The sequence below is a fragment of the Zosterops lateralis genome (assembly GCF_965231275.1).
Source record: "Zosterops lateralis genome assembly, chromosome: 16".
Classification (NCBI taxonomy): domain Eukaryota; kingdom Metazoa; phylum Chordata; class Aves; order Passeriformes; family Zosteropidae; genus Zosterops; species Zosterops lateralis.
Genome location: NC_139776.1, coordinates 15,432,459 through 15,458,711, shown reverse-complemented (window position 1 = coordinate 15,458,711; position 26,253 = coordinate 15,432,459). Strand labels below are relative to the sequence as shown.

General features: G+C 47.8%; 1 protein-coding gene across 7 annotated transcripts in view; it reads right to left on the bottom strand.

Annotated features, from left to right (window-relative positions):
- LOC310916028 (fer-1-like protein 4) overlaps positions 1-26,253 on the bottom strand; it is a 38,674-nt gene that overhangs the window by 4,998 nt on the left and 7,423 nt on the right. For 2 of the 7 annotated variants that reach the window (XR_014591250.1, XR_014591251.1), the window contains exons 8-40: positions 26,154-26,214; positions 24,860-24,991; positions 24,679-24,741; positions 23,590-23,674; positions 23,147-23,306; positions 22,743-22,926; positions 21,801-21,987; positions 21,229-21,593; positions 20,776-20,884; positions 19,821-20,019; positions 18,927-19,047; positions 18,201-18,301; positions 17,555-17,642; positions 16,148-16,264; positions 14,893-15,045; positions 14,478-14,655; positions 13,791-13,915; positions 13,264-13,398; positions 11,969-12,142; positions 11,608-11,724; positions 11,140-11,301; positions 10,655-10,814; positions 9,775-9,878; positions 9,255-9,386; positions 8,600-8,648; positions 7,312-7,418; positions 6,835-6,966; positions 6,015-6,125; positions 5,433-5,572; positions 4,815-4,985; positions 3,877-4,031; positions 1,810-1,905; positions 759-844 (exon numbers count right to left, since the gene is read on the bottom strand). Coding sequence is in view for 5 of the 7 variants with exons in the window: in XM_083873268.1 (XP_083729394.1) it covers positions 759-844; positions 1,810-1,988; positions 3,877-4,031; positions 4,815-4,985; positions 5,433-5,572; positions 6,015-6,125; positions 6,835-6,966; positions 7,312-7,418; positions 8,600-8,648; positions 9,255-9,386; positions 9,775-9,878; positions 10,655-10,814; positions 11,140-11,301; positions 11,608-11,724; positions 11,969-12,142; positions 13,264-13,398; positions 13,791-13,915; positions 14,478-14,655; positions 14,893-15,045; positions 16,148-16,264; positions 17,555-17,642; positions 18,201-18,301; positions 18,927-19,047; positions 19,821-20,019; positions 20,776-20,884; positions 21,229-21,593; positions 21,801-21,987; positions 22,743-22,926; positions 23,147-23,306; positions 23,590-23,674; positions 24,679-24,741; positions 24,860-24,991; positions 26,154-26,214 (4,542 nt within the window). In the remaining 2 variants the exon portion in view is untranslated. Of the gene's footprint in view, positions 1-758; positions 845-1,809; positions 2,101-3,876; positions 4,032-4,814; positions 4,986-5,432; positions 5,573-6,014; positions 6,126-6,834; positions 6,967-7,311; positions 7,419-8,599; positions 8,649-9,254; positions 9,387-9,774; positions 9,879-10,654; positions 10,815-11,139; positions 11,302-11,607; positions 11,725-11,968; positions 12,143-13,263; positions 13,399-13,790; positions 13,916-14,477; positions 14,656-14,892; positions 15,046-16,147; positions 16,265-17,554; positions 17,643-18,200; positions 18,302-18,926; positions 19,048-19,820; positions 20,020-20,775; positions 20,885-21,228; positions 21,594-21,800; positions 21,988-22,742; positions 22,927-23,146; positions 23,307-23,589; positions 23,675-24,678; positions 24,742-24,859; positions 24,992-26,153; positions 26,215-26,253 lie in introns of those variants that run through there. The other 5 variants (XM_083873268.1, XM_083873270.1, XM_083873269.1 and 2 more) reach the window with 4 other exon arrangements.

Below are 26,253 nucleotides of genomic sequence, written 5' to 3'. Positions count from 1 at the left end.
TATGTTCATTATTTCTTGTCCTTTCAGGTGCATGTCTGAGAATAATCTGGACCCTCCATCTCAAAAGTACCATTAGACCCTTAAAACCAGCAGATTTCCTCCTTCAACTGCACTTCTCCAGGCTCCCAAGGACATCTATCCACTAGCCAGAATTTGATGGGTAGTGTGGGGATTGAAACAGAGGTTATAATGGAACTGATAAAGCCTAGAATCTTAGGCCTGATTGAGCAGAAATCATGGGAGAGACAGACACAGATAAAAGCTCCCTGGGGTACAAGTGACCAAGAAACATGTTTTGTGAAACTTTGTAAGGATTACCAAGTAACTGATGTCATAAAGAATGTATAACCAATGAGAATTGTTATCAATAATAGAACCCTACATAAGTGCCATACAAGAAAAACCCTATATAAACCCCTTGCCTGCTCAATAAATTTGGCTTCTGATCAGAACTTGGAGAGTCCCTGTCTCTCGATCACTGATAAGTAGCTCTGGCCTGGGTTTCTATTACCGTTATGTCCAGCCACTAGAGACATTAACCTTCCCTTCCCCAAACCTTTTTGCAGCTGAAGCTCTTATGGCCCACAATGATATACTCAAGAGAACATCTTGTGGTCAGAGCTGGAGCAAAGAGGGCTACATGCCACACCAGCACCCACCCTCAGCCTGTGCCCTGTGGCACATCCTGCCAGCCATGGCAAGGGACATTGACCCTCCCTGCAGCCCACCAGCCCTAGGCCTATGCCCACAGGTGCTACCTGACAGGCAGTCGTGGCTTGATGTTGACAGGTGGTGGTGCAGGGACATCATTTGGAAACATGTCAATCCACATGTGCAAGGAGCCCTGATGAGAGAAGACAGCAAAAACACTTCAAAAGACAGATCACTCTCCAGGTCTTCAATGAGCAAGGAAAGTTCTCATCAGAAAGCCCCTGCTTGGTTCTCTCCATTCCCAGCACTTGAGAGTGACATGAAATTAGATTTTACACAGTGAAAAAAATTAAGGCTATGAAAGTTTACTTATTTCTGCTCCCAAGAAAAACCACTTCACTGAGTCCATTTCAAACAAACATGGCCCTTTGTCTTAATAAGGAGCATATGGTAATGCAATGCTTTAGCAAAACCAACAAAGAACTAAGAAGTGATGAGTCTGACTCTGCTCTCCCCCCATGCATTTCCAATGCCAAACAAAGCCAGCATGACAGCAAAACTCTGCTTTGTTCAAACCTCCAGTACCCAAGGGAACAGGAGAATTCAGTGCAGGACATTAAAATGGTGAGTTCAGGTGACTGCATTGCACAAAACTAAGGATGGATGTTTCTTCTCCAGCCAGGGAGATGCCAAGGGTGCAAAACAAGGTTCTTGCAAAACAGCAGTGATAAGGGACAATGCAGAGGAGGCAGGGATAGGCAAGGATACAATCACCCATGGGGGTGCATGGTGGCAGGGCTCAAAAGCAGAGCAGGGCTATTGCCACCCAGACAGCATCCTCATCAGAGCAGTGCTAAACGGCCAGCAGAGACAGGAAGGACTCTGGGTCACCAGCACTGTCAACACAACATCAATGGACAGAAGTTTCTTGAGGAAAAGGTGTTCAGAAACATCACGAGAGGTGAGCAAAGGACAATCATGGCCAATGCCCTCACTTCATTGCTGGGCAAGCCATCCAGACACACAACTCCAGTCACCCACCCAGGAAGGGGACAATGCATAGGATTCACAGGAGACAAGACAGGGGGCTGGAAACCAGTTGTCTAGAAGGAGCTTTCCTGAAACAATGTTGAAGTTTGGCATAGAAACACATCTTACCTGCACAAGCCCGGGGTTCTCTGGGTTGTACAAAGACCGAATTTCCACGTGCTCTGGTACTAGCTTGTACCCATATCCTGGCATCTCTTCCCAGTGCTGCAGGACGTACAAAGCCTTATGCTCAATATCCACTGACAAGTTCTCATCTGCCACTTCTCTCTTGTTCCTCACAGAGGCCTCTGCAGCAGGACACAGCCAGGCAGAAGATAAAGGCTTCTGGCCAGTAAGAGTCATGTCAGGACATCAGTCACCAGCACAAGAACAGGAGATGGACTGGGCAAACAAGGACCTCTCCAGAAGAACAAATAAATCCCCATTTGAAGGAGGAGAGCAAAGATGAGGGGAGTGAATTCAATATGTTGCAGTGATGAGAGAAATGGCAGGCAGGAAGAAAACAAGTCAAGAGAAATGCAATGGAAAGGGCAAAAAAGAATTTATTCTGGCCCTGGGAAAAAGATCCAAGGGACATTGAGGAGGACGTGACCCTGTGGGGCAATTTAAGTCCCCACATCTCTGTGGTAGTCCCAACAGATCCATGAATGAATTTTTGCAGAGAAGTGCTACCATTACTTGCCACACTCAAGACATGCAGCTGTGCTCTCTGTTAGTGAACACAACTGGTAATTGACTCCTTTGGCACAGCAAAGCCAAATGGCAGTTCAAGACCAAATCTTCCTGGTCTTCCTTCATAAGCTAGAGCTAACAGGTGAGGGCATAATGACCCACCCACTCTTGTGTTTATGGAGTGGAACTCCCCCTTGGATATCAGTCTGAGACCTAAACCATTCCAAGCAGTGCTCAAGTACAGCAGAGGTTCAGAGGGCACCAGCTGCAGCTGTGCTGGAACCAGAGCCAGCTGTCAGGGAACACCACGAGAGCACCTTGTTTCTCTCTCTCCAGCTATCCATTGACCTGAAAAAAAGGGGGAAAGGGCTTCTGGAAGTTCTTTGTCCTCTCCTGGGTAGGATTTCTTTTCCCTTCTTTGCATAAACCTTAGAGACCACCAGAAAACTGAGGAACAGTTGCACTAAAACAAAGAGAAAGTAAAATTGGCCAGACATGTAGGTGTCCTCACTCTGAGTGGGTAAGGCCAGGGATCATCCTGCCTACAGGCTGCATAGCATTGCCTTGAAGTACCAGCCATCCACAAGTGGGCCACATCTGCTCGAGGTTGGATTCAATTGCACAGGTGCTGGCCACAGCAGGGCCTGGCCTTTGCTGAGGGAAGTTCTCCATCACTGCTGGTGAAAGGCTGGTGTGTTCCTAGACATCTGTGGCCCTGGCTCAGGGTTTGTAATGCCAGTTAGAAGGAAAGAAAACAGCAAATGAGAAGCAGAAGCTGCCCACAAGGTGGAGATAAACAGCAGAGAGGGACAGTGTAGAATCACCCAAGGCACTTGAAGCCACTGGAAGCACAGAGCATTTCTGGACAAAGCCAGCTAAAAACAGGAAAGAAGACTGAAAAAACACTTCCTACCCCCTCCCCCACATCCCCCAAAATACAAAACAAAACAACACCCACAAACAATAAAACACCCCAAAGCATTAAAGAAAACCCAACAAAAAAAATCACCACAAAAAAACCAACCCATCACCACCCAAACCAACCAACCAACCAAAAAGAAAAACCCCCCAAAACTCCAAAACACCCATAACCCCAAACAGGACTTCATTTTTTTGCTGACAGTGATCATAAGCAGATGAAGGTACAGCTTTGTGACAGTGCCAGTCACCAGAATAAGCTGGCATACAACAAACGTCCATGACGAACACTGCCGTGCAAGTTGGTTTACTTTGTTCCACCCATTGCCTGGAAAGCCACTTTGTTACCTAATGGCCTGGATCACATCTTCTCCCAGTGCAACAGTGTCCACTGAAATGAAGGTGCCGAACCAAGGATGCATCTCACAGTGACCCAAAAACTGAGCCATGCAGGGCACAGAGAGAGGAGGCCAGCCTGGTTGCCTCAGGGAAGAGAGGATTGTGGGCTCCCAGACCACCCACCAGCATGTGCATTGCTAAGCACAGACAGCTATTTAAGGGACCAGTTCAACAAGCCCTCTGTACCTTCAGGAAAAGCCTCTGGAGGGACCTTGAATATTTTATTGTCCACTTTGACCTCCTCCCATCTGTACTCTGCAGCAGGGATTGAGTTTTTCTTACATAAACTATCCAAGATCTGTGTGGGTTTAAAAGCATCTCGCCACGTGTTGTAGCCATTTCTGCATGGAAAAAGAAGACATCAAGAACTTCTTCAGCTTAGGTTTCTTTTCTAGGCTTTGAAACAGCCTTCTCTCCCAAAGCACAGGCTATGTCACTAGAACCCTGCTCAGATTTTTACTGGGAAAACCCCAGGCTTAAAAAAGGTTAGAAAAAATCTTAATGAATGAAAAGCTAAACAAACTCTGTCCTGACAGAGAACAAGCTGGACTTCCACCCTACAGAACTATTAGCTTCTGAGCAGCAGAAGCAATGCCAGCAGTAGGAGCAATTCTAGATGCACTTTCTAAGTGAGAAAGAGGCTTCAGCTCTGCTGGGTATTCAACTCCATTTCCCACAGCTAATTTTCCAATAGCAGGGTAGGAAGAAAGACGTTTGCAGAAAACTGGCCAAAGACACTGGAGAATCCATATGGAAGGAGGCCAAAGGAAATCAGATGTCCTGAGTGTTGCTGCTTACAAAATGCTGCCAGAGAAACTGCTGTATTTTCTGAAAGAGGTCAGAGTCAAGCAAGCACTTTTCTCACAGAACACCAATGTGTAAGCAATAAAGAATTTGTATTGTTATATTATGCAAGGTATATTAGTTTGCAGTAGAAATTAGAGCTATCACAGGAAGCTGGTAGGTGTCTAAAGAGATAGAGTTATCCATGTAACTTGTAGTGAATCTGTGGAGTGCCTGCGAATGCATATTCTGTCTCGCAGAACAGGAGCACTGTTACTCAATGTGGAAGGTGGAAGGTGAGAAGGGTGTCTATGGCCCTAATATGTCACATTAGTACCTACAAGTCATACTGCATAGCCACTCCACAGTTGGCCCTGTGCTTGCTGTAGAATCGATTCTCCAAGTCAATCTTGGTCTCCCCAATCAGATCATCAGATCCAACCAAATCATGGTCAAATACTGCCACAGTGAGTTCTGATTCCATGGGAAAGGAGACCGTCAGCTCCACAACTCTGGACAGAAACAAACAGGGAAAATGCTATTAGCAAAGAGGATGGAAATGAAACACATGCTCTGCTTTGATAATCCTACACATTTAAGAACTGTATTTGACAACTTAAAGGCCCATGATAAATTTTGGTTCTCTCTAAATTCAGTATGTGCTATTTTCAGTGTGCGTGTTCAAAGGAACTACTTTTCCAGGAATGTATAGCTCAGATAGAGGGCCTGGAGTTGGGGAAAAATGCTCGGCTTCCAATTTTAAATCAAGTCCTTGGGTGTGCTCGCCTCCTCACCCAAAGCATGATGGCTCCTGAATTAGCTAGAGGCAAGAGACATGCCCAGGGGCTTTGTGTTAAGGCACAAGATTCTCCATCAGAAAGGAACAGAAGACCTTACAATGTGAGCCACATTCCAAGCCCCAGATTTGCTCTGTTCTTATTAAACCTGCTAGGTGAAACCTTTCTGCATACTCTCCAAACACAGGATTGAGCTGCTTTGGGATGTATCGCTCCTTTGTGTCCTTCTGCTGCTGCCCCACAGTCACCACCACATAGGGGTCTGCTTTGCCATTGGGGTCTGCTGGAGACAGATTTGTAGCCTGGAATATACAAGAGATACTGCTGTACACAGCTGTGGAGAATAACCTGCACAAGGAATACTGCACAGGCCTGACACCACCCAAGCCTGCTTGGTCAGGTCTCTCCAGCAACTACCCCAGCAGTGAAACAGCCACTTGTTCCCACACAAATCCTCACTCTACAAGCCATTGACGTCTTTAGTTATGGACTCACCTACTTGCTCATGATCTCAAGGCAGATGTGAAGAGCTAAGAAATGCCCATCTGCCTGTCTTCAAGCTACAAAGCATGGAAGACTCTCCATGGACATGATGTAGGTGTCTTCCACTAGCAGAGGCTTCAAGCCAGCATCACATTTTTCACAAGAGCCACTGCTTGTATTTAACTGAGCGGAGAATGGCAGAAGGTCCACGGGGAGGGGAGAGACCGCCAAGCGTTATTACCACCTCCACCAGAGACTTACCTTAACAACGTAAACTCTTACAAGAACCTTGATAGGTCTGTTCCTTGGAATGCCCCGGGAGACCTTGGGTTCTGTAACAGCTTCCTCAGTGGGGTAGACATAGAAGGAGCCCTGCAAAAAACACTTCAAGGAACAGCTGGATACACGTGGTAATATCTCAGAAAGGATTGGAGCCACCAGCTTCACCTGCCAACTAGAAAACCGGAGCCATTTCCCCATGCAGACCACAGATACCCTGTGCCCATGGGAGCAGTCCTTCCCAAAGGTCCAATCAATTCCATATGGCCCAGGCAATCACTGCTTGCAATTTAGGCTGTAGGCTGTCATACCACTGCCAGTGTCAGATCTGAGGACATCTAGGCACTTTGGACTGCCAAAGACAGAGGACACCAGAGGTTTTCTAGGGACAGCTACAGCTTCTGTAGTTGATATTTCAGAGTCTTCAAGAGCTCCTGGATGGGAGCATGATGCCTCTTTTAAATAAGTTTTGTTAATCTTAAAACCAGTGAAGCTTACTTATGTAATACCTATATGCATAGTGAATAAACCCAGAGTCTGCAACAAGAATGAATCCTTTATGCTTCATGCTTTCTCCTTGTAGCAGCTAAAAAATCTGAATTGGATGGATTTATAAGCTAACAACAGTAGGACCAGAGTACAATTGCTTCAACAGACACTAACAGTACCCTGGCCAAGCTGCAGCCCAACCTGCACACCCATGCACTCTGCAAGGATTTGCTGTTGTTGGCTTGCTCTAAAACACGTGTCATAAGGATCTTCTTCCACAAGCAGCACAAATGTCATCCAAATGAAACAGTACCTTGTACTTCCCCACATAATGTTCATCCTCATTTCCATCTTCATCTTCATTTGCTTTGCCACGATGAAGGGGGAAAATACACAACCAGTCTTCAAAATTACCAAACTCATTTTCCAGTTCAGAGTTGTAGATCTGAAATAAGTAGAAAGTAATTTTGGGCCTTTTCCTGCCATCTTAAAGGAGAGTCAGAAAGACCATCCTTTCTCAGTTTCAACCATTTCACCTAGTCCTACCTTACTCCTGTATTACTCACAGCAGGGTGTTAATGGTTTTGGTGCATGTCCCTGAGGCCAGCCTTGGATGTGGATGCACATCTCAGCTTGGCTCCAAGGCCTTACTAGCTGCATTAAAGTCCATTAATGATAGGACCTCAACATACACTGCAGGTTCTCCTCCCAGCATAACTTCCACTGCAGGAAGGTGAAGACATGGACAAAGAACCAGGGCTGAAAGAGACTAGGTGACCCCAATTACCACCTGAAGGGTAGCAATGAGCTTCCTCTTGGGTTGAGCAGGTTCAGATTCAATCACTGTCTCATCCTCTGCTTCCATGTTGATGGAAAATGCATTTAAATTCCCTCCATCTAGAAAGGACAGTAAGAGATTAGGAAACACTTCGATTTCACCCATCATGTCAAGTGTCTCTGCATGAAATTACCCCAGCCACAGCTTCTGCTTTCACCCAGGGCTTTGGCCTGTGTCATAGGAACTGGAGGCATTGCTATTTGTAACAGGTGTCATTCCAGCATCTCAGGTTTCCCAGCATGGCATGGCTGGATGGGTGGGGGGACAAAAACTGGCACAGACCTACCTGCCTGTTTGCCTGCATGGCCGCTATTCAGACAGAAATTGGGTGGAAACCAAATGAAGGAAGGTGGTTTTGCCAGCTCATAGGTGCTGTCAGGGAAGGCACAGAAAAGAGCCCTCCCTCCTCTTCAGATGAGTGCTTATTTGCTGGCCTGCTGGTTTGAGTGGCTAACTGAAGCATCACTGCCACTTTCAGTACAGTCAGCTGAGCCTGGAGAGAATGTGTCTAGACCTTTCTCAGGGGCACCACAAAACCAAAGACAGAGTGGGTGTGTCTTGTCTCATTTTCCAAGGCTCCAGATTCCTCGAGCACTAATGGTATGCAAGTACCCTCAAGGCCTCTCCTTAAATTGTATTTACATAATTTTTATACTTTGCACTTTCCCAGGTCAGAGCTATATGAGTCACTGCTTACACCTCTGCAAACTTGAACCTACAGCTCCATCACTGTTCTCAGATCATAAAAAGATTGTTATTACTGTCTGTTACCTCTGTTACCTTCTGTTACTGATTCACTTGTACCCCAGGGGAGTATTCCATGAGCACAGAGTGATGCCCAGCTCCTGGACAGTTTTTTCTGTCCATCATCCTCTCTCCATCCCACCACTGCTTCCTGGTCTCACCCAGACAATCCCATGATCCCTGCAGATTAGTTTTCTGCATTTTGTTCACACAGGAAAGTACTTGCTTTAACACCATTTTACAAGACTCCACTATTTTCCAGGATTTCTGACTATTTTCTAATTTTTTTTCAGAAAAGCTTGGTGGTTTTAACTTGAAATAGCCTTTAGCCCTTGTCAACGTCTTCAGCCTTTCTGCTCACTTTTATGTTGTTGTTGATGAATGTTGCAAGGTTGTTGTCTGCACAGACACCATTCCCACAAGCCCAGTACTCTCTGAGATGGTATAAAATCTTGATTCTCCCCACTAAAGAATGGGGTATTGCTAGAGAACTCACCTGCATCATTCAAGTCATCATTCTCAGCATCTTCCTCATCACTGCATGCCTGAAACACACATAAACAGTCATCTCAGATCCCTGACAGAAAAGGCTTCTCCTTCCAAGCACAGAGCACTGATATTTTCCTGCCAGCTGAGTAAGGAATACATAGGACAAAATCATTCAGCAATAGTATCATTGCAGGTTGGTATTGAACAAGTGTCTTAATGACTTTTTCTTCTCCCCAGATCCTCCTGCTAGCTTCTTTTGATTGGAATTTAAGTTGACAGTGCAAGGACAGAAATTTGGAGCAGAATTGCTCCCATAACACATACTAGGACATAACTCAGACAGAGTAAGCAGCATGAAAATCCTTGTTAAAATCAGCAACATCACCTTTTCAGGAGTCCCTCAACAGAAGCCGCCTCATTCTCATGTCACTTGAGCACCAAGCCTCAGAGATGTTTCAATACCCACCTCCTGCTGAAATCAGCCCACCTGCTAGATGCTAAGATACCTGGCTACCTTAAGTATGCTTGATACACTAAAGTCTGTATCTTCCTGCAGATCCATGCCAGGAGAACTCCTGTGACATTCAGAATGGTTGAAAACATCTTCTTCAGACCAGTGCAGCCTATTTTCCCTTCTGTTGGCAGCTGTCACAAAATACTACCTGGTTATACAGCTCTTTCAGGGATGCATAGTACTTGGACCACCAATCCAGTTCTTCTAGTTCTGGTTTTTCCTCTTCATATTCATCTTCTTTCTTTACAAGCTTATTGATAGGAATCTTCTTCAAAGGAGCCTTAAAAGAACAGAGAAAAGGGTTCAGAGGGAAGAAATTACTACCCAGGACACTCATGTACCCTTCTCCAGTGCTCTGGGAGTCTCTGGCAAAGGCTCAGCATTCAGGCAAAGCATGGGAGGTGCAAAGCTGCCTGTGGCTCCAGGCTTGTTCTTTGCTACAAAAGAAGCCATTCTCAAGGCACAGGGCAGGTCTCCTTAGTGTCCCTGTGTTGAAGCCTCAGCACATGGCACTGCCAATGAGCAGGCAGGAGAGAGGAGTGTTTCAATCCAGAGAAAAACCTGATGGATGAAACCTAACACTGAACTTCTGAACTTTTTTTGTTGTTTGTAATCTACAGTTTGGCTTTACAAACTTCAAAATTTGTTGGGCCCAACACATCACTCACCTTCACAAAATTAAGTGGGTGAGTGCTGGAACCTGGGTCACCAGCTGCCCGTTGAGTGTCTACCACAGTCTGAGATGGAAGATGGTAAGATGAAGCGTTGCAAGCTGAGATGAAAATAAAGAGCTTCATGTTTCCATGCATTTATTTCTGCCCACTACTTCTTACTTTTGGCCACAGGAAAATCCTCCCTGTTAAAACACTCTAGTCTGATTGATTTTAAAGCTTTTCATAGCCCAGACCTTGCAAAAAAACTGCTGGAAATCCAACTACAGTACTGAGATTGGCCACCATCATCAACATGCTTGTTTCTGACTCCAAGGAATTCAGAATTATGAGACATACCTTCCCTACTCAGAAATAACCACAGATGAATCAAGCTTCGGCTTCTTCTTCATGCTTCCAGATCAGGAGTGCTGGCTGTTGCTATCATAGAACTATTTAGCTAAACTATAGCCCAATGAAAAGACTTTGACCTGACAACGTGAGAGAACTTAAAACTTTTCAGTCCTTGGTCCTAGTGGACCAGTTCCCTAAAGATGGAGGTCTCATTGAGCAAATTCTTCCCTGTGAGGGTGATGAGGCCCTGGCACAGGTTGCTCAGAGAAGCTGTGGCTGCCCCATCCCTGGAAATGTTCAAGGCCAGGACGGACAGAGCTTGGAGCAATCTGGTCTAGTGGAAGGTGTCCCTACTCATGGCAGAAGGTGGAACGAGAAGATCTTTAAGCTCCCTTCCAACCCAAACCATTCTGTGATTCTATGACCTTGTGATTCCAGGGAGATTATTTTGCTGCCTGGCTAAGAGGGAGTGGAAGAGCCAGGGATCTTTGCCACTGTCAAAACCTGTCTGTTGTCTCCATGAGAACCTCTCCAAGCAGCTCACCTTTGGGTACATCCTCTGGTTCCTCCTCCAGCTCTCTGGGAGAGAATTTCATCACATTGGACACGGCATGACTACCCACCAGCACAGTGCGCCCAAATGCACGTTTTTCCACCACAAAGATGCTGAGGGGAGGGTGCAGGTATACCTGTTCTGGAAGCTCCTGCAAAATAATTATACATGGGGATCACAGGAGTAAGGGTGATCAACCTGTGTTGAGCTATCAAACTATGGCAGCCCCATCACATAAGGAGAAGCCTGCCTGCACCTTTGCAAAAATCAAAGCCTTGCAGTGACAGGGTATGGCTAAGACAGCTCTTGGTGGGCAATTTCGTGAGATTTTGTTCTGCAGCTGAACCATGTGGTCATGGGAGAGCAAAATCCTGGAGGCAGTTCCCTTCCTATGTTGCCCCATGCAGTGAGGCAGTGCACGGGTGCAGGATAGCCACAGTGCATTCTGACATGTCAGAATCCACTTTTCCACTCACCACATCCATGTATTTGACCAGCTCAGTGAAGTTGGGGTTCTCTTTGTAGGACACAATCACCTCTGACTCCACCTTCTTGCCAGCACATTCAATGATCACCTGGGGCTCATCCACCTCAAACAAGTTTACTCTCTTCAGGTCCCTCAGGCCCCAGAACAGGATCTGAAGCACAACATGAAGCTGCTGTCTGAGACATGCCAGGCATGGCACTGCCCATTGCTACCACCCCCCACCCACAGGACACAGTCCCCAGAAGAGGCACAGGCCTGCTCTCCCAGCTCAGCTGCCCAGAAACTCTGTCTGTTGAACTACTCAGCTGGTTTCCCTGTCATGTCAAGCACCTCCATTTCTGGCATCTGCTCAGGCCTCACAGGCACATTTGAGCTCCAAAGTGGACTCCCTCACAAGCCCTGCCCACCACCCAGGGGCAGCTTGAGGGGAAAGCCAATGCAGCAGAAGGCGGTGCACCTCTATGCGAAACTCCTTCAGTACTGGGCGGATGCCCTCAGGGATGATGAACCGTCCAGCACGGGTGTCTTCCAGGTAGTCAGGCTCCTTGGGCTCCACATCCACAGGCACTGATGGCTGAACAAGTGGAACCAGGACACAGCAGCTGATGAAAGTCACTTCTATTCCATGCTATGCCAAGCCTCTCTCCCTCCTTCTAGTTTTGCGGTCACAGGCTGTCCCTGCAGCCTCCTCTCACTGGAAAGCCAGATATGGCCTCCAACTTGGAATCCTCTGGTGGGCCCCATGCAACCAGCTCCTCACCCATGTAACTCTCCTCAGAGAGCTGGCAACCATGTGCAGCTTCCTACAAGCCCGTTACCTCCAAACAGCCACTGTAATCAAGCTCGATCAGTTCAAAAGCGGCAATGAGCTCTCCCGCTGCTTTGGTGCCTCTGTAGAAATCAAAGAACTGCAGGGCAGGTTTGGTGTATGGCTCATCAACCAGCTTCACCTGTGGGACAGCAAAGGCCTGCCCAAGGAACTCAGGGGAGCCCTGCAGGAAAGGGGAATGAATCAAATTATCCCTGTGGTATCTCATCACCTCAAAAAACCACCACTAATTCCAGCCAATCTGGGACAGCACAAGACTATTCTTCCACACATGTCATCCTCTGCTTTGATTTCCTCTGCTCCATCCAGAGCTAGGAACAGATAAAGGCATGTCTGCAGCAGCTCCACTTAACTCCTGGTTCATCTCCATGCAGAACTTGGCAAACGACCTGGCACCATGCACCAGAGGACATAAAAGCTAGATCAAGTTTTTCAGAGTCTCTTCCTGACAGGGTTTGAGTACCTCCAAGGTTGGAAACACTACAAGCTTTCTGAGCTAGAGGCCCAGCATGTGATCTACCTCTGTGTAAAAATTGCTTTCTTATATCAAGATGGATTTTCTTCTTTGCCAGTTTGTGCCCATTGCTTGCAATTGAGCCCCTTGGTACCTTCCATGAGAAGTCTGAACTGAGCTTTTCTATCCTTTCCCACCAGGTAGTTGCAGACAGAAAAAAAGACGCTAGCTTTCTCTCAACCTCTGTAGGCTAAATATATTTAGCTCTCCTCCTCTGTCCTGTGCTCCATCTTGGTGGTCTCCTCTCAACTCATCCCAATAAAATGGGGTTTGTCCTCTACTGGAACCCCAGGAAAGATGCGGAGTTACACAGGAGAACCTGGTGCAAGTTCCATCATTAGCCTTAGCATAACAAAGAGGCTCTAGGGGACAATGTGACTTTAAAGCACTAATAAAGAGAGAAAAGGGAGGATTGAGGAGGGATGATTGATGACATGTGGGGACATAGGGGAAGGAACAGCCCTAAAAGCAGTATCAGTTCCCCCAAGTTATGAGCCCTCTGCAATGTAAGCCTGCCAAGGAAGCAGGCATAGTGTTTCTTCAAAAATAAGAGATCCTGGATCCAATGAGCACTTATCAGCCCCGATAAGTTTAGAGTTTCTCTGAGTCAGAAAGTCTCAATCTCAGCCACAGTCCCATGACTCACTGTCACCAGTGGACCAGGACCAAGCTGAGTCATGGAAACCAGACAGAGAAGTGGCAGCACTCAGAACCTCTCTGCCTTCCCTTTTCTGGAAACAACAGGAGGAGGGCAGCATGGCCATACTTACAAATTTATTGTGGCTGAAAAGGTTGATTATAATAATGGGGGTCTCTGTTTTCAACTCTTCTTTCTTCCCATCAATAATGAGCTGGTAAAACAAAAGTAGCTCATTCCACATAGGGCTCAGTGTCTCCTCCAGCATCTGCAGATGGAGATAGAAGGCCCAAGTGTTCCATAGACAGTGGAAATAAACCACACACAGGAAAGTGAGGAACCCTGGGCTGATTCCCTTTCTCACACAGCCACATGCAGCTGGTGGTTGGCAGGAGGGGATCTGGTAAAAGTGTAGGATCAGCACATGCCAAGGTCAACTAGCACAGGCCAGAATCAATCTCTGAGGCCATGCTCAATGACTGTCAAATATTCCCTGAACATAATCACACTGCTCAGAGCATAGATATCTGAGTGATTGGAGGTACAAAAGTCCCAGGAGGACTGCCATAGCACTGGCCTTAAACATGTCAGTCAGGGCATGGTCATTTTTCTCTCCCCAAGTTCCCAAGATGACAGAGGCAAGGGTTTAAGTGCTCTCACCCTGGTGGTCTGGCAATGAGTTGAAAACACCACTCTTGCAAATGGATCTGAAAGGCCATTATCATCTGCAGGGAGGATGCCTCGAGCTTGATACAGATGGGCTCGGAGCTGGAAATAGCTGAAGTCTGGTAAGAAAAGGAGAGAGGAGGTATTCAATGAAGTCCTGTATGAGGTCACAAAAATACCTGAAGAAGGCCAGCCAGTGTCTGGAGTGGGCACATCCTGTGAGGAATATCTACCACTTCTAGGGACTGTGGTTCTCAGGCCAGTACAGACACCTCTGAGAAGTACATGACATGTGACATGTGAAATGTGCATTGTTTTGCTATGAGCATCTACTGTGGGGGAGCACCGCCAAGCCTCATCAGAGGGGCAGAACTCATGCCCATTGCCAATTTTGCAGCACATTCAATGCCTACAAAGCACCCACCCATCCTGTCTGCTGCTTTAGCTGTGAATGTGCAAATGCATCCTCATGAGATCAAACTGGATGTGCCTGTCCCAGTCATGCCTTGGAGATGACAGTAGATCAGGTCCTAATTCTGAGACATTATAATTCTCAGATCACAGTGTGACCTGGAGATGAAGGGCTGTGGGGAGACAATGATAGACAGACACTAATCCATCGATGGGACCTCTCAACTCCCTGCTCTCCTGCTTATGTGAAGAACTGGCGTCTGCACTCACCATCCCTTCTGAGCCAGCTGGGAGGAGTGTATGCTGAGAGCTGGGCTATCTCCTGCTCACTCTCAGAAAGGAACTCCTCAGGCAGCTCTGCCAAACAGTTTTTCGCATATTTGGTTACCCCAAGCCACATGTAGATTTCTAGTTTGGCAAAGATCTCACCAGTGTGTAAGCCAGGGACCTGAAAGCACAGAAGGTTTAGCAGGTTTCACATCTCAGACCAAGATGATCACCATCAGCCTGGGACTGACCAAAGAGCACAGAGAGTAAGCACCACAACAGCAGAGGCAAAAGGCTGTGGCAGAACGAGAGCTGTGTTTCATTGTGAAGTCCAGGATTTCAGGAAGGAGGGCTGAAAGCAAGGAGAGGGAAACAGCATGAAGCAAGCAAGAGCACAATGTTTTGGTATAAATTCTACCTTCATAAAGACAGTCTGGATCTTTGCACAGTCTTTGCCTTTCTCCTCTTCAACTACTGAGTAGAGGATGTTTTGTGCAGGAATTCTGGCATATGCCACACGCCTGTTGTTGCTGAGCATCCAGATGAGTACATCGGGGAGAGTGGACTGAGGCTGGAGGGAGGGAAGGGAGGAACATCACAGCAGAGGAACAGCATGTGTCATCCTCCTTCCACTGACATGGTGAAAGCTTCATCTCCTCACAGGAGGGACTGCTGAGCAATGGCAGTTTAGAGATCCAGAAATAAAGGATCTAACATTGGCCACATGCTTCTGAAAGTCAGCCCTGCAATACGGCTCTGGAGGTGTTGTGGTTTAACCCCAGCTGGCAACTCAGGCCCATGCAGCCCCTCGCTCACTGTCTCTCAGTGTGATGGGAAAGAGGATTCAAAAAGTAAAAGTGAAAGAAGTCATGGATTGAGATAAAAACAGTTTAATAGGGAAAGAAAAAGCTGCACACACAAGTCAACTAAACCAAAGAATTCATTCCCTTCTTTCTGTGGGCAGGCAGGTCTTCAGTCATCCCCAGAACAGCAGGGCTCTACCACAGAAACAGTGACTTGGGAAGACAAACACCATCAATACAATTGTACATAACTCTACCTTCACATAGCTAAAGATGTGAAAATTATTTCACTTCACTTAGTGAAAGACTTCTGCAAACTTCAACAGCATCTGTCCACCTTTTATCAGCAAACATGGCATTCTGGTTGACACTACAAAAACACGCCAATTTTTTACAAGCAATGAAACTCTGAATGTGAAGAGTCTCTGCTATGGATGAGAACCTTATTCCAATGCAAGTTTGAACCTGCAGGAAGTATCTAGGGTCAGTCCCTGGTGGAAGTGTAAGCAACACAGGCAAGGCTGTTTTCCCAGGCAAAACTGTCTGCTGCAGACAAGGCCTTGGTGGGACAGAGAGGCCCAGGAGGCCTGAAGCTGGCCCAGCTCTGCCTCCTACCCACTGCAGAGTTACTTGGACCTCTGCTCTGCCACCAACAGCCCTGCAAAGCTGCCTGGCCTCATCCCTCATTAGAGCTTTCACCAGAAACATGGTAACTTCCAGTAGATGGAACTTGGAATTTTACATAGTGAGGAAAGACAGCAGAGGAAAAGCTTCAGCCCATTCTGGTGAGAGCCCCGGCAGCCAGCTCAGTATCCTCTCCTTACCTACCCTCTCCAACTCAGAACAAGGGTTTCCTAGGAGCCATTGTACCTCTTTAGCCATGAAGCGTATCTTTGTTAGAATCCTCCTTGCCTCTTTAGCCTTCTCCTTGACATTCTCTCGAGTCAGGCGCCGCCTCACACGGAGCCCCTGCTTTGCATACAGGATCTGAACAGAAAGCACAGCTGTCACACAACTAGCCATGCCCCACTGCCACCTCACATGGGGGTCTGCAGGGACCCTCCTGTGTGCTGACCACATCCATCCTGCCCCATTGAACCCTGACCTCCACCATGGCTCACTGCCCAGTTGCTGAGAGCAAACCTCCACGAACTTGTCACAAGCCATTTAGCAAAGGGTGCCAAGAACTGGAGACTCCAGTAACTCATCAGCCTGGCCAATATCATCTGGTAACAGAAGCCCATGAGCTTTAAAATCATTTGAGGCAGAAAGATGTCTAAGGAATAAACATTTCAGAAGCTGGGTGGTCTAAGGCTCCAGATAGTGCCTGTGGGAGACTGTGGCCAAGGAGCAACCTGGGGCCTCAGTAGTAGAATATGAAGATGTAAGAAACTGCAACACAGAGCTTGGCTTTCACCATTAGTACATATCAGAGATAGTGTACACATCTGAGGAGAGACTTTGGGATGAATCAAAACTAATAATGAAATTCAGAGGAAATTCATGGTGTACACTCACTGTAGACTGGTAAGGCCAGAAAACTCATTTCTTGGGTGAATTGTCTCTTCCAGAGTGTCTCAGATTAGCACAGTAACTTCACCATAGCTCAGGTGATGACACACAAGGAAGTAGAGGAAAGGATATGCCTAGATTTTATTTCCTGCTGCTGTCATTGCATTTTGGTCAGTCTTTCAAAGATTTGTAATCTGATGGGGGCTATGACTGTGCTGTGAGCTGTGCTCTGCTGTGCTGTGATGGCGGGTATGTAATTGAGCTCTCACTCAGCTAGCTGGTCTTGTGTGCAGGATGGTAAGTGCCAAAGTGTTGCCCTTTCTAAGGACAGAGAGATGAATGGCTGTTGTGGACCTGCTGGATATGTACCCAGCCAAGGGGCTGAGTTTTCAGAAGAAGCGAATCTCAGTGAGCTACCACAAAACTGCCTGCAGTAATATGGTGCACCAAAAGGCCTCCAGCAACTTACTGTGCAGCAATATGCATGTGCTTAATCACATATGCCCCAGTGGAGATGAAGGAAGGCATCAAGGCACAGCATCTGCACAAAACTGGGGGCAGCCATGGCTAGACCCTGTCGTTGTTCCCTGTGCTGGAAATTGTATTGCTCTGAGCAGAAGTTGGGAGATGCTGTAGTAAAAGCCTATGACTGATACAGTGAGTCTTAGCTCCAGGTTTCATTCTTAGCATTGGTTCCTGCTGATCCTCCAGAAGTTTCCCTAGAGCTCAGGCTGCCACCAACCACCACCAAGCCCCACAACTCACAATGTTGCGCATCAGGTATTTTGTCCGACATCTGTCCAGGTTATTTGAATGAGCTAGTGGTTTTTTTTCTGTACTGAGTGAATATTGCCTGCAATGAGAAAAGCAGCACAGACTGTATCCTCTGCATGCAGCATGTTGAGCACAGCTCACAGCAGGGACACAAGCTCCAAATCCCTGGTACAATGTGTCAGGAGGGTCTCTTTCTGCAATGCCCTCTCTTCTGCAAGCTTGTTGGTTCAGAAGGTACACTGGGGATTCTCAGCACCTGAGGCTCCCTTTCTACTGTTGCACTGTGGACTGAAGTGCATATCAACCCCTACAGGGTAGTCATGGGGACTGAAACACTGGTCTTGACTGCATGATTGAAAAGAGTGAAGGAAATGTCCTTCACATTTAGGAAACATGTGGGAGCCCAGGAACACTGAGGCTGCCCTGTATGACCCCTCTGATTCTTAGAACAGGACTGGTGTCTCCCCTCCAAGCTTGAAGAACTACAGCAAGGATCCTTTTCCCAAGTCATCCTCATTTCCGTCTGCACATCCACCTCAAAAGGACAAGAGAAAAGGCCACATACAGCCCAGGCAGAACACGATATGACCTCCTAACCTGAAAACAAGAAACTTCAGGAAATCAGGGACATGCTAACCTGCATCCAGCTACAAATTCCTCCAGCACCTCTCTGAGCCGCTCTTCTGCTTTAGCCTTTGGTCTTCTCAAGAGCTTCTCCACATCATCCAACCCTTGCTCCTGAAGTGAAATCACAAAATTTACAAAGCTTGCACCTGGCTGAGGGGTCAGAGTAAAATCTTGCAAAGATGCATTTGTCACAAATGGCTTATGCCTTTCTGCAGAGCTGGGATTCATGAATGCTGCAGATCAGCACTATGCTGCAGGGACTCTCCAGAGCCTGAGGATAACCTTAACATTTGTAACAACACCACCTTGTGTCTCAGTCCTCGAGCAGCCACTAACATACACTGTGGCAAGCTCTGCTTTCAAATCTTCAAGCCCAAAAGGGAAACGCAAGGTCGTGGGGAGAGACCACATCCCCTTCATGACAACCTGAGGCTGAGAGTCTGCTTGCCAAATTATCTGCCCAGGGCTCACACAGCTCAGGACTGGCAGCAGAGGAATTTGTTGTCACAGACATCATATCACATCACTCACTCATCCAGGAATCATCACCAGGCAGTTGCACAGCATGAGTCCATGTGGCCTACCCGACCTGTCTAAAGGGCAGGTGGGACTAAGCCCTGTGAGAGACATGGACTTGCATGGGTTGTGAGGACAGAAAACATCTTGCACAGCAACTGCACATGCAACAAGGAAAGCACACCAGGAATGCCACAGACAAACACCCTGAACATGCTACCAGGCGCTCTGCCAGTTTGACAATCCGGTTGGAAATGCAGAGTCTCCAGGTGTGATCCTCCCAGTAGCTCCATACATACACGCAGGGTTTTTCATGTGTCATGGGCAGGCAGCTGTATGACCTAAGGGCAGCAGGCAGAGGAGGTTATGGCTACTGCTACAGAAAGCATATGCCATATCATAACACATGTGCTTGCACACCCAGCAAGGGAGCAGAGGCTGAACTCTGTCTCCCTCACAGGGAATTAATTGGCTCTTTTAGGCTCTGCACCATGGACATGGGTGCAAGCTGCTGGATCTGCCCTTTCCCATCCCAAACTAGCATACACAGTTTCTAGTGGAGACAGCAGCACATGCTCAGATGAATGAGGCTTACAAGAGCATGGGATGCCGCCAAGATTTCTCACTGCTATGGGACTAAGTAGTAGCAGGTACACGCTGCACATTACAAAGACCAAGACATTGCCAGGCCTGTGAGACAAACTAGGCAGCATTCCCAGAGCAAATATATCACCAGAAGAGCTTGTGTATGTGTCTTGCCTGCTCTACATAGGACAACATATGCCAAGAATATTCCTCTCCTTCTTCGTCCCTGAAAACAAGCCCTTATAATGCTGCTTGTGAAGCAGAGAAGGGATGGCTGTTATTGACAGGTCTCAGTTTCCTTGGGACCATGTCCTTGGCCATCTGCACACATCAAACAGACACCATAGAGCTTGTAGAATTATGGTGTCTGGGAAATCCCAGCCAGCTAGGCCATGGCAAGAAGCAGGGCTGCAAGGAAGAGAAACCTATAATGCATTGCTGAGCAGACCTCTAATAATATCTGGAACAACCAACTGGGAAGTTGTGACAGCTCCAGGGAAGGTGGGGTAGAAAGATATAGAAGACTTACTTGTCATACTCCATGGGCTCTGGTCTCTGGCTCTTTGTAACTGATTTGTTCAGTGCTGCTAAAGCTGGAGTCAGGATTTCAGCATCCAGCTCACCACCTGAACCAGCATTGAGTAAAGGCTGCCTTTCTTCTTTCACTTCTCCCTTTTCCCCTTTTTGCCATCCTTTGGTCACAACCTCTTCAGATTTGCCATAGTTTCCTTGAAGATGAGCATTAAATTACAAACAGGTAAGTGGGATCACTCAGGTTTTTTTAGAAAATAAATTTTCTAGCTTGCAAAACCAGACTCTTGGCAGTTTTCCTGCCAAGAGAAACACAGGGATGTACTGCTTTGGGAACTAGCCGTTGTGTCCAACCATTGGTATATCACATGGACAAGCAGGATGTTTGAGAGGGAGTTGGGCAATTGCAAGGAGGTCCTTGTGTATGCCTTCTCCAGTTCTGCCAGCTTCACCAAGTGGCTGCTGACTACCATCTACATCCCTACACTGGGGCCAGTAACAGCTCCTCAAGTAGTATCTCAACATCAAGCATCTCCACCCGTCCACCTTAGTAGGTGAGGGCTTTGACCTACTCCCAGGCCATTGCTTCCCCATCACTTGTCACATCCTCTCAGTGCCACATGGCCAACCCCAGTATTCCAGCTCTCCCTCCTTTGTTTCCCTTTCTTCCTTCCAAACCTTCTACTTCTTTGTATCCCCACCTACTAGAAGAGTTTCCCCAAACTTTCCCAAACCAGGTAATTCACACAAATGGTACAAATCTCCAATCCCATAGAAGAGATACAGGATTTTCAGGTAAATAAAACACTGTGCACACTCCCTGGACTCATTCCTCATCCTTCCCAAGGTCCCAATCTGATTGACAGAGCAGTGTAAAGAACTGACTTGGCTGTCAGAGGGAGATTCACATTGTTCCCATGGTTTCTGGACATGGGGTCCTGGGGAATACCCACCTATTGAGACCTCAAAGCTGACAGGTTTCGAGCTGAGAGAGGAGTCCATCATAGTGGCTTCAAAGAAGGCAGCAAAGAGAAGGAATTCATCTTTTCTCCCCAGCACATTCTGAGCAAGGAGACAGAAATCAACCTGAGAACCTCATGTACCAAAACACTGCCTGAGTACCAGAGCATAACTGATGCCTGCCAGCCCTTCCACTGGACCGCAGCAGGATGCTGCTGAGATCACCACTGGGCTGCCAGAAGCAAGATAAGATTTCTTGGAAATCCTGAGGTGTTGGTGCAGAGCCATGGATTGGCTGATGCTTGTGTGAAGGCACTGAGCAGGTTGTAGGCTAAAGGGATGGCTATTGCACCAACACAGCTACCTCCCACCTTGCCTCTTTCCCTTCACAATTGTGCATGCCAAAGACTGGCATGGATCAGCCATGTCAGCACAGGAGAACTCACTTCAGGGAGTGGATGAAGCTCTTCCACCTCCACAGTGACCTCCCTGGGCTGCTCAGCCTCCTGAGAGCTCCCAGACTCCCCTTCTTCCTGCAGTTGGCTCAGTTCTTTAGTTTTCTCCTTGGATTTTTTGCTTTTCTTCTTCAGCTTCAGTTTTCTCAGGGCATCCCTTGTCCTATCCCCAAGCTTCCTCTCTGCTGCGCTGGGGCTGCTGAAGATCTCCACTGTGATGGCCATGAGGATGCGCCCACGATAGAAGATGCCCTCACCCATGCCTTCATTGAGGTCTTTGTGGATGTCCCGAAGAGCTGAGTTCTGGGGAGAGCCATATAGGTTCACCCAGGCTGGGCCAAATGTGGGGTTAAAGCCTGCAGAGACAGGAACAGGATTTCATTATGCTCCAGGGTGCTGCTTCAGAGACACCTCCCCCAAGAGAACTGCCCAGGACACCAGAATGTCAGTGTGCTTCAGCCACTCCTGCTCTCACCTCCAGGAGACCAGCATGCCAAGCAGAAAGTGCATGGCACAGGGCTGCCCAGGACATCTGGCCCCAAGGCAGCCATGCCAAGTCTCACCATTCCTGTCAGGGTCCGAGATCTCCTGCAGGTCAATGTAGTGTGTAGCAATGGCCACATCACCAACATTGGCATCATCCAGCACCTGGACTTTTATCTTCCTGGACAGAGGTGGGAACATCTCAATGAAACTGATCTGCTCGTTCCACTCAGGCTCAGTGGTGTTGGTCTCCACTGACGTTTCCCCCTGGGAAGGAGAAGGTGTGAAAGCCACAGTCCCAACTGGTGCCCAGAGAAGTGGATGCCTCAGAGCTTGTCTGGGAATGGAATGCACTCTTGTACCACCTGCGGACAATGCAGGGCAGGGTCTGGGAGTGGCAGTGTCCTTGTTCTTATCCCCTTTCCTGCAATTCCTCTCTGTTTCATTAAATGGGAGGCTGTCCCAAGACCCTGGCATGACCAGCATAATCAAGGGAATGCAAGTGGGTAGCAGGCTCAGAGGTATCTAAGGGTTGCCTGGAGCACTCCAGGCCCACAAGACTGCCCAGGGATTGATTCTCATATTAATGGATGTCACAAGACCAGAAACCCTGGCCTTGTGTGCAAAAACTGAGCCGTTATCTCAGTAAAGTCTCTCAAGGGTCTCAGGCTGAGCCCAGCTTGACACAGAAAATGGCCTTCTGCTCCAGGATTTATTTGACCCTGTCCCTGTGTTTAAGGATATGAATCTCTGCCTGCAAAGCCAGTAGCTCAGCCAGTAGCTGTGCTTAGGGCTGGGGCTGTCCCATGAGCAGCTCTCTGTAGAGAAAAAAGTAGAGAATAATCTTCTCACCCAGACATGGCACAACTATGGTCACACAGCTCAGGCCACTGCTAAAGATACCTAGGCTCTCCCAGCCTGTTTTCAGTGGGATTGCTGTGCCCCATGGACACTCCTGGCATCCTTGCCACACAGCCAAGGGATAGTCAGCCCATTCCAACACAGATTCCCCTCAGACTCACCTGCTGACCACAGAATGAGACCTGCACGTACGGGTCGATAAAGACTTTTCTCTCCCCTATGATCCTGGAGATACTACCCATGATGCCTGCTGTCATGCTAGGCAGGCCCTCAGCCCGATATAGTTTGATGCAGACCCTGGCCCAGGGTCTCTCTGCAGGGACTCTCTTAGGCAGCAGCAAGTTCCTGAAAGACAAATTCGTGTTCTGCCTCTTTCCTGGAGTCCATGTAACACACAATGATGGGAAATTCACTGACTGGCAGGAAGATTGGGTTCTGCCTCACCACAGGTCTTTTTCACTGGGTCTTTGCCCATCAGAAAAGGGGGGAAATTAAGCAAAAAAGGTAATGTGAAGAGAGGCATGACAGTGTTCCCCAGGGCCATGCAAGATCACACTGCACCTACCTTTCAATGTCCTCATCCTGATTCCTAGAATAGGTGGGAAGGAAGCCCACAATATCCCCACGTGCAGAGATAGAGATGTTGCACTTCACAAAGCCTTTCACACCTGCCCGGGTGTCCATGGAGTCACTGATAACTGCCCACTTTTGGAAAAATCTGTGATCTGAGAGGGAAGAGAGAGGAGAAGTTCCCTAGGGAGCAGACAGGTTACCATTTCACATCCAACTCTGTCCGCACAAAGACTGCCCTGGCCCTGACCCTGCCTCTGAAAGTGCAGGAGGTGTCACCTGCCTTCAGACAGCTGGGTGAAGGAGCAAGCTCAGGTCTTCATGCAAACTAAGTGCTTTAAAGTCAAGGCCCTGACCAGACCCATCCAAGAATGAAGGAAACACCAGTTTCAGACAGATCCAGGGTCAGGCACAGGTATGTGGTGCAGTCCCTCATACCTGGCTGGCTGTACACTGTCTCAACATCCATCTTGAACGTTCCTATGCGAGTTCCCAGAAATGGTATCTTCTTTGAGTGAAAAACCTGCAGAGAGCACAAGTCCCCCTGAGCACCATGAGGTGTAGGCAGCCGGGTCACACATCCAGATATCTCTGAGGAACACAGGGCTGCCAAGAGGTGCTTGTTCTAAAGCACAGCTGAGGCAGTGGTTGCAATCTCATGCAGACTAACCCATCTGTGTTACCCCTAGGACTAACCCATTCTTACCCAACCACTCCCACAAAGCCCACCAGCCCATAGCCTTCAGTCAAACCCAGACCAAGGCAGTCGTGTGCAACCAATTCAGTTTCTGCAGTCTCAGGTAAACCATACCCCAACAAAGGAGCTAGATTAGATCCTTTTCCCCACAGGAAGTCCTTGTGTCCATATCCTGCTGGGTTACGGTAGAGCCATGACCCCACCAGGCTAGTGTCTCTCTCAAAACCCAAGTCTTGCTCAGTGTTTGCTGAACTGTCACCAGCAGAAGAGGTGTGCAGCCTTTCACAGGGAAAATGCTGGAGACCACTTGGCAAAGAACGTGCTGGCTGGGTTTAGCTATCTTCAGAACATCCCTTTGTCTTGGGGAAGCCTTTGTGCTTTGGGTCAAGGGATTTTCAACCTCTCTGCCTGCCTGGGCTTTTCTACAGCACAAATAATTTCTGAGCTCCCCTCACATCAGTCACTTATCTTCAGGACCTGCAGGATGAGGCTCCAGGGTTAGGGGCAGTAGGAAATTGCTGCCAAAACAGCAGGGCAACAAAGCAGAAGGCAAGAAAGTGTCTCAGAGGCCCCACTTCAGTCATAGTGTGAAGAAAAACCCTTACCTGGAGGAGGTGGGAAGGCAGCATTGCCCAGCACCAGCTCAGAGCAGGGCTAGGTCTCTGCCCCAGTGCAGCCACAGGAAGGCCCTGTGGCTCTCTGTGGGCAGGTGCTTCTGGCTGGAACACCTGAATGGTATTGGTACCCCTGCTTTGCCCATCACTTCCAGTGTCTACACACAGAAGCATCAGGCTGTACCACTAACCAGTGGAAGATGAAGACATACATACCGAGATCTCTATGAGTCTGTGGAATAAAATGTCCCTTGGCTCATAGAAGTCAAACAAAAAATACTGAAAGAGAAGAGCAAGACAGCTGAGCCCCAAGCTTCCAGGCATCCCTTGCAAGGATGGTCCTGGGCACTCGGGACACTGGTGGGGCAAGGACAGAGCCTCTGCCCATGTCACATACTTCATTGTAGAAGGGGCAGTTTGTTGACTTCTGTGTCGCTGTGTGCCTCTTTTCCTCTCCCACCTTGACTACAACAAAGGGGTTGATGTTCACCCCCACCAGCTTCTGTGCTTCAATTACATTAATCCCAATCTGAGAAAATATGGGAGAAAATTAGCACTCTCCTTGTTCGAATCAGCACTCTCCTTGTTTACATCTCCATCCTGCAATTGTTTCAATGATACCAGTATGCACATGTACAGGGCACTCTCAATGCAGAGGTGGACTCCAAGCAAAAGCATGGCTGCTGAAATCTGCTACAGCCAGGACAGACCAAAGTAGTATTTGAGATACTTGTTTCTTTCAGACAAGCAAGGAAATAAAGCATAAGAGCTGCAGTACTTTTGACAAGAGCAGGCCTTCCCAGCAGCACATGTACCCTCAGTTTCTGATCCCAAGGGGTTGCAAACCCACTGCTCCAACATGGCAGGGTCCACAGAGCGACTTGGAGAAGATGCTCTTTGTAGCCTCTGTTAATACTGCTTTTTGAATCCTACTGAGATGGACACCATTGGAAAGCCTGGAATGTGGCTGTCTCATTTACTGCAACTGCTTACATGTCTAAGATATGCAAGAAATGTTCTCACTTTTGGTCTCAATACAAATAATTAGGCCATTGTTAAGGTACAGAATAATTGCTTCAGGAGAATGATGGTAGGAAATTTAACCCTCACAAAATCTTCCTGCTTGGTTGATAGGACCAAATGAGAGTCCACATTTACTTAGAACCAGGGGAGGATTTCAATCCATAGCCAGGCTGGGAGACCTGCCCTGAAATCAGTTTAGCCTGATGTCAGGTAACCTGCCAGAGCCACAACTTCCTAACAGCCCCCTGGCAAGTCACCACAGGGTCCTCCATCTGTGGTCATGTCCCACAGCTGTCCCTAAGGAAGACAGAGAAGGCCCTGGAAAAGCTGGCAGGCACCAGTACTGCCTGGGTACTCTCTGAAGCTCTGCTCAGGCAGTGTTTTGCAATGGGACATATAGCTGATTCCCTTCTCCTATTTATCCATAGCTAACTACATGGGCTTACTGATACTGAGGCTGGCACTCATGGATGCAGTCCATCAGGGAATCTTACATCTTGCCCAGGGAAGTCACACAAAGCATGATGGTCTTCATGTTAGAGATATACCACATACACATATGTATATGTATGTGGCAACTGGAGAAGCCCAGGCCTGAAGCAAGGCAGTAAAGGATAGACTGCAGGGCCAGAGGCAGTTACAGGGATATGCACCCAATTCTACAGTACCTGGAAACTCTGCGGCATTGGCACGGCAAAGAGGTCCCGTGCAGAGCAGAGTCTGGAGCGGCTGCACAGAAAAAAAAGCCCAAGTGAGCAGGTGTCCTTG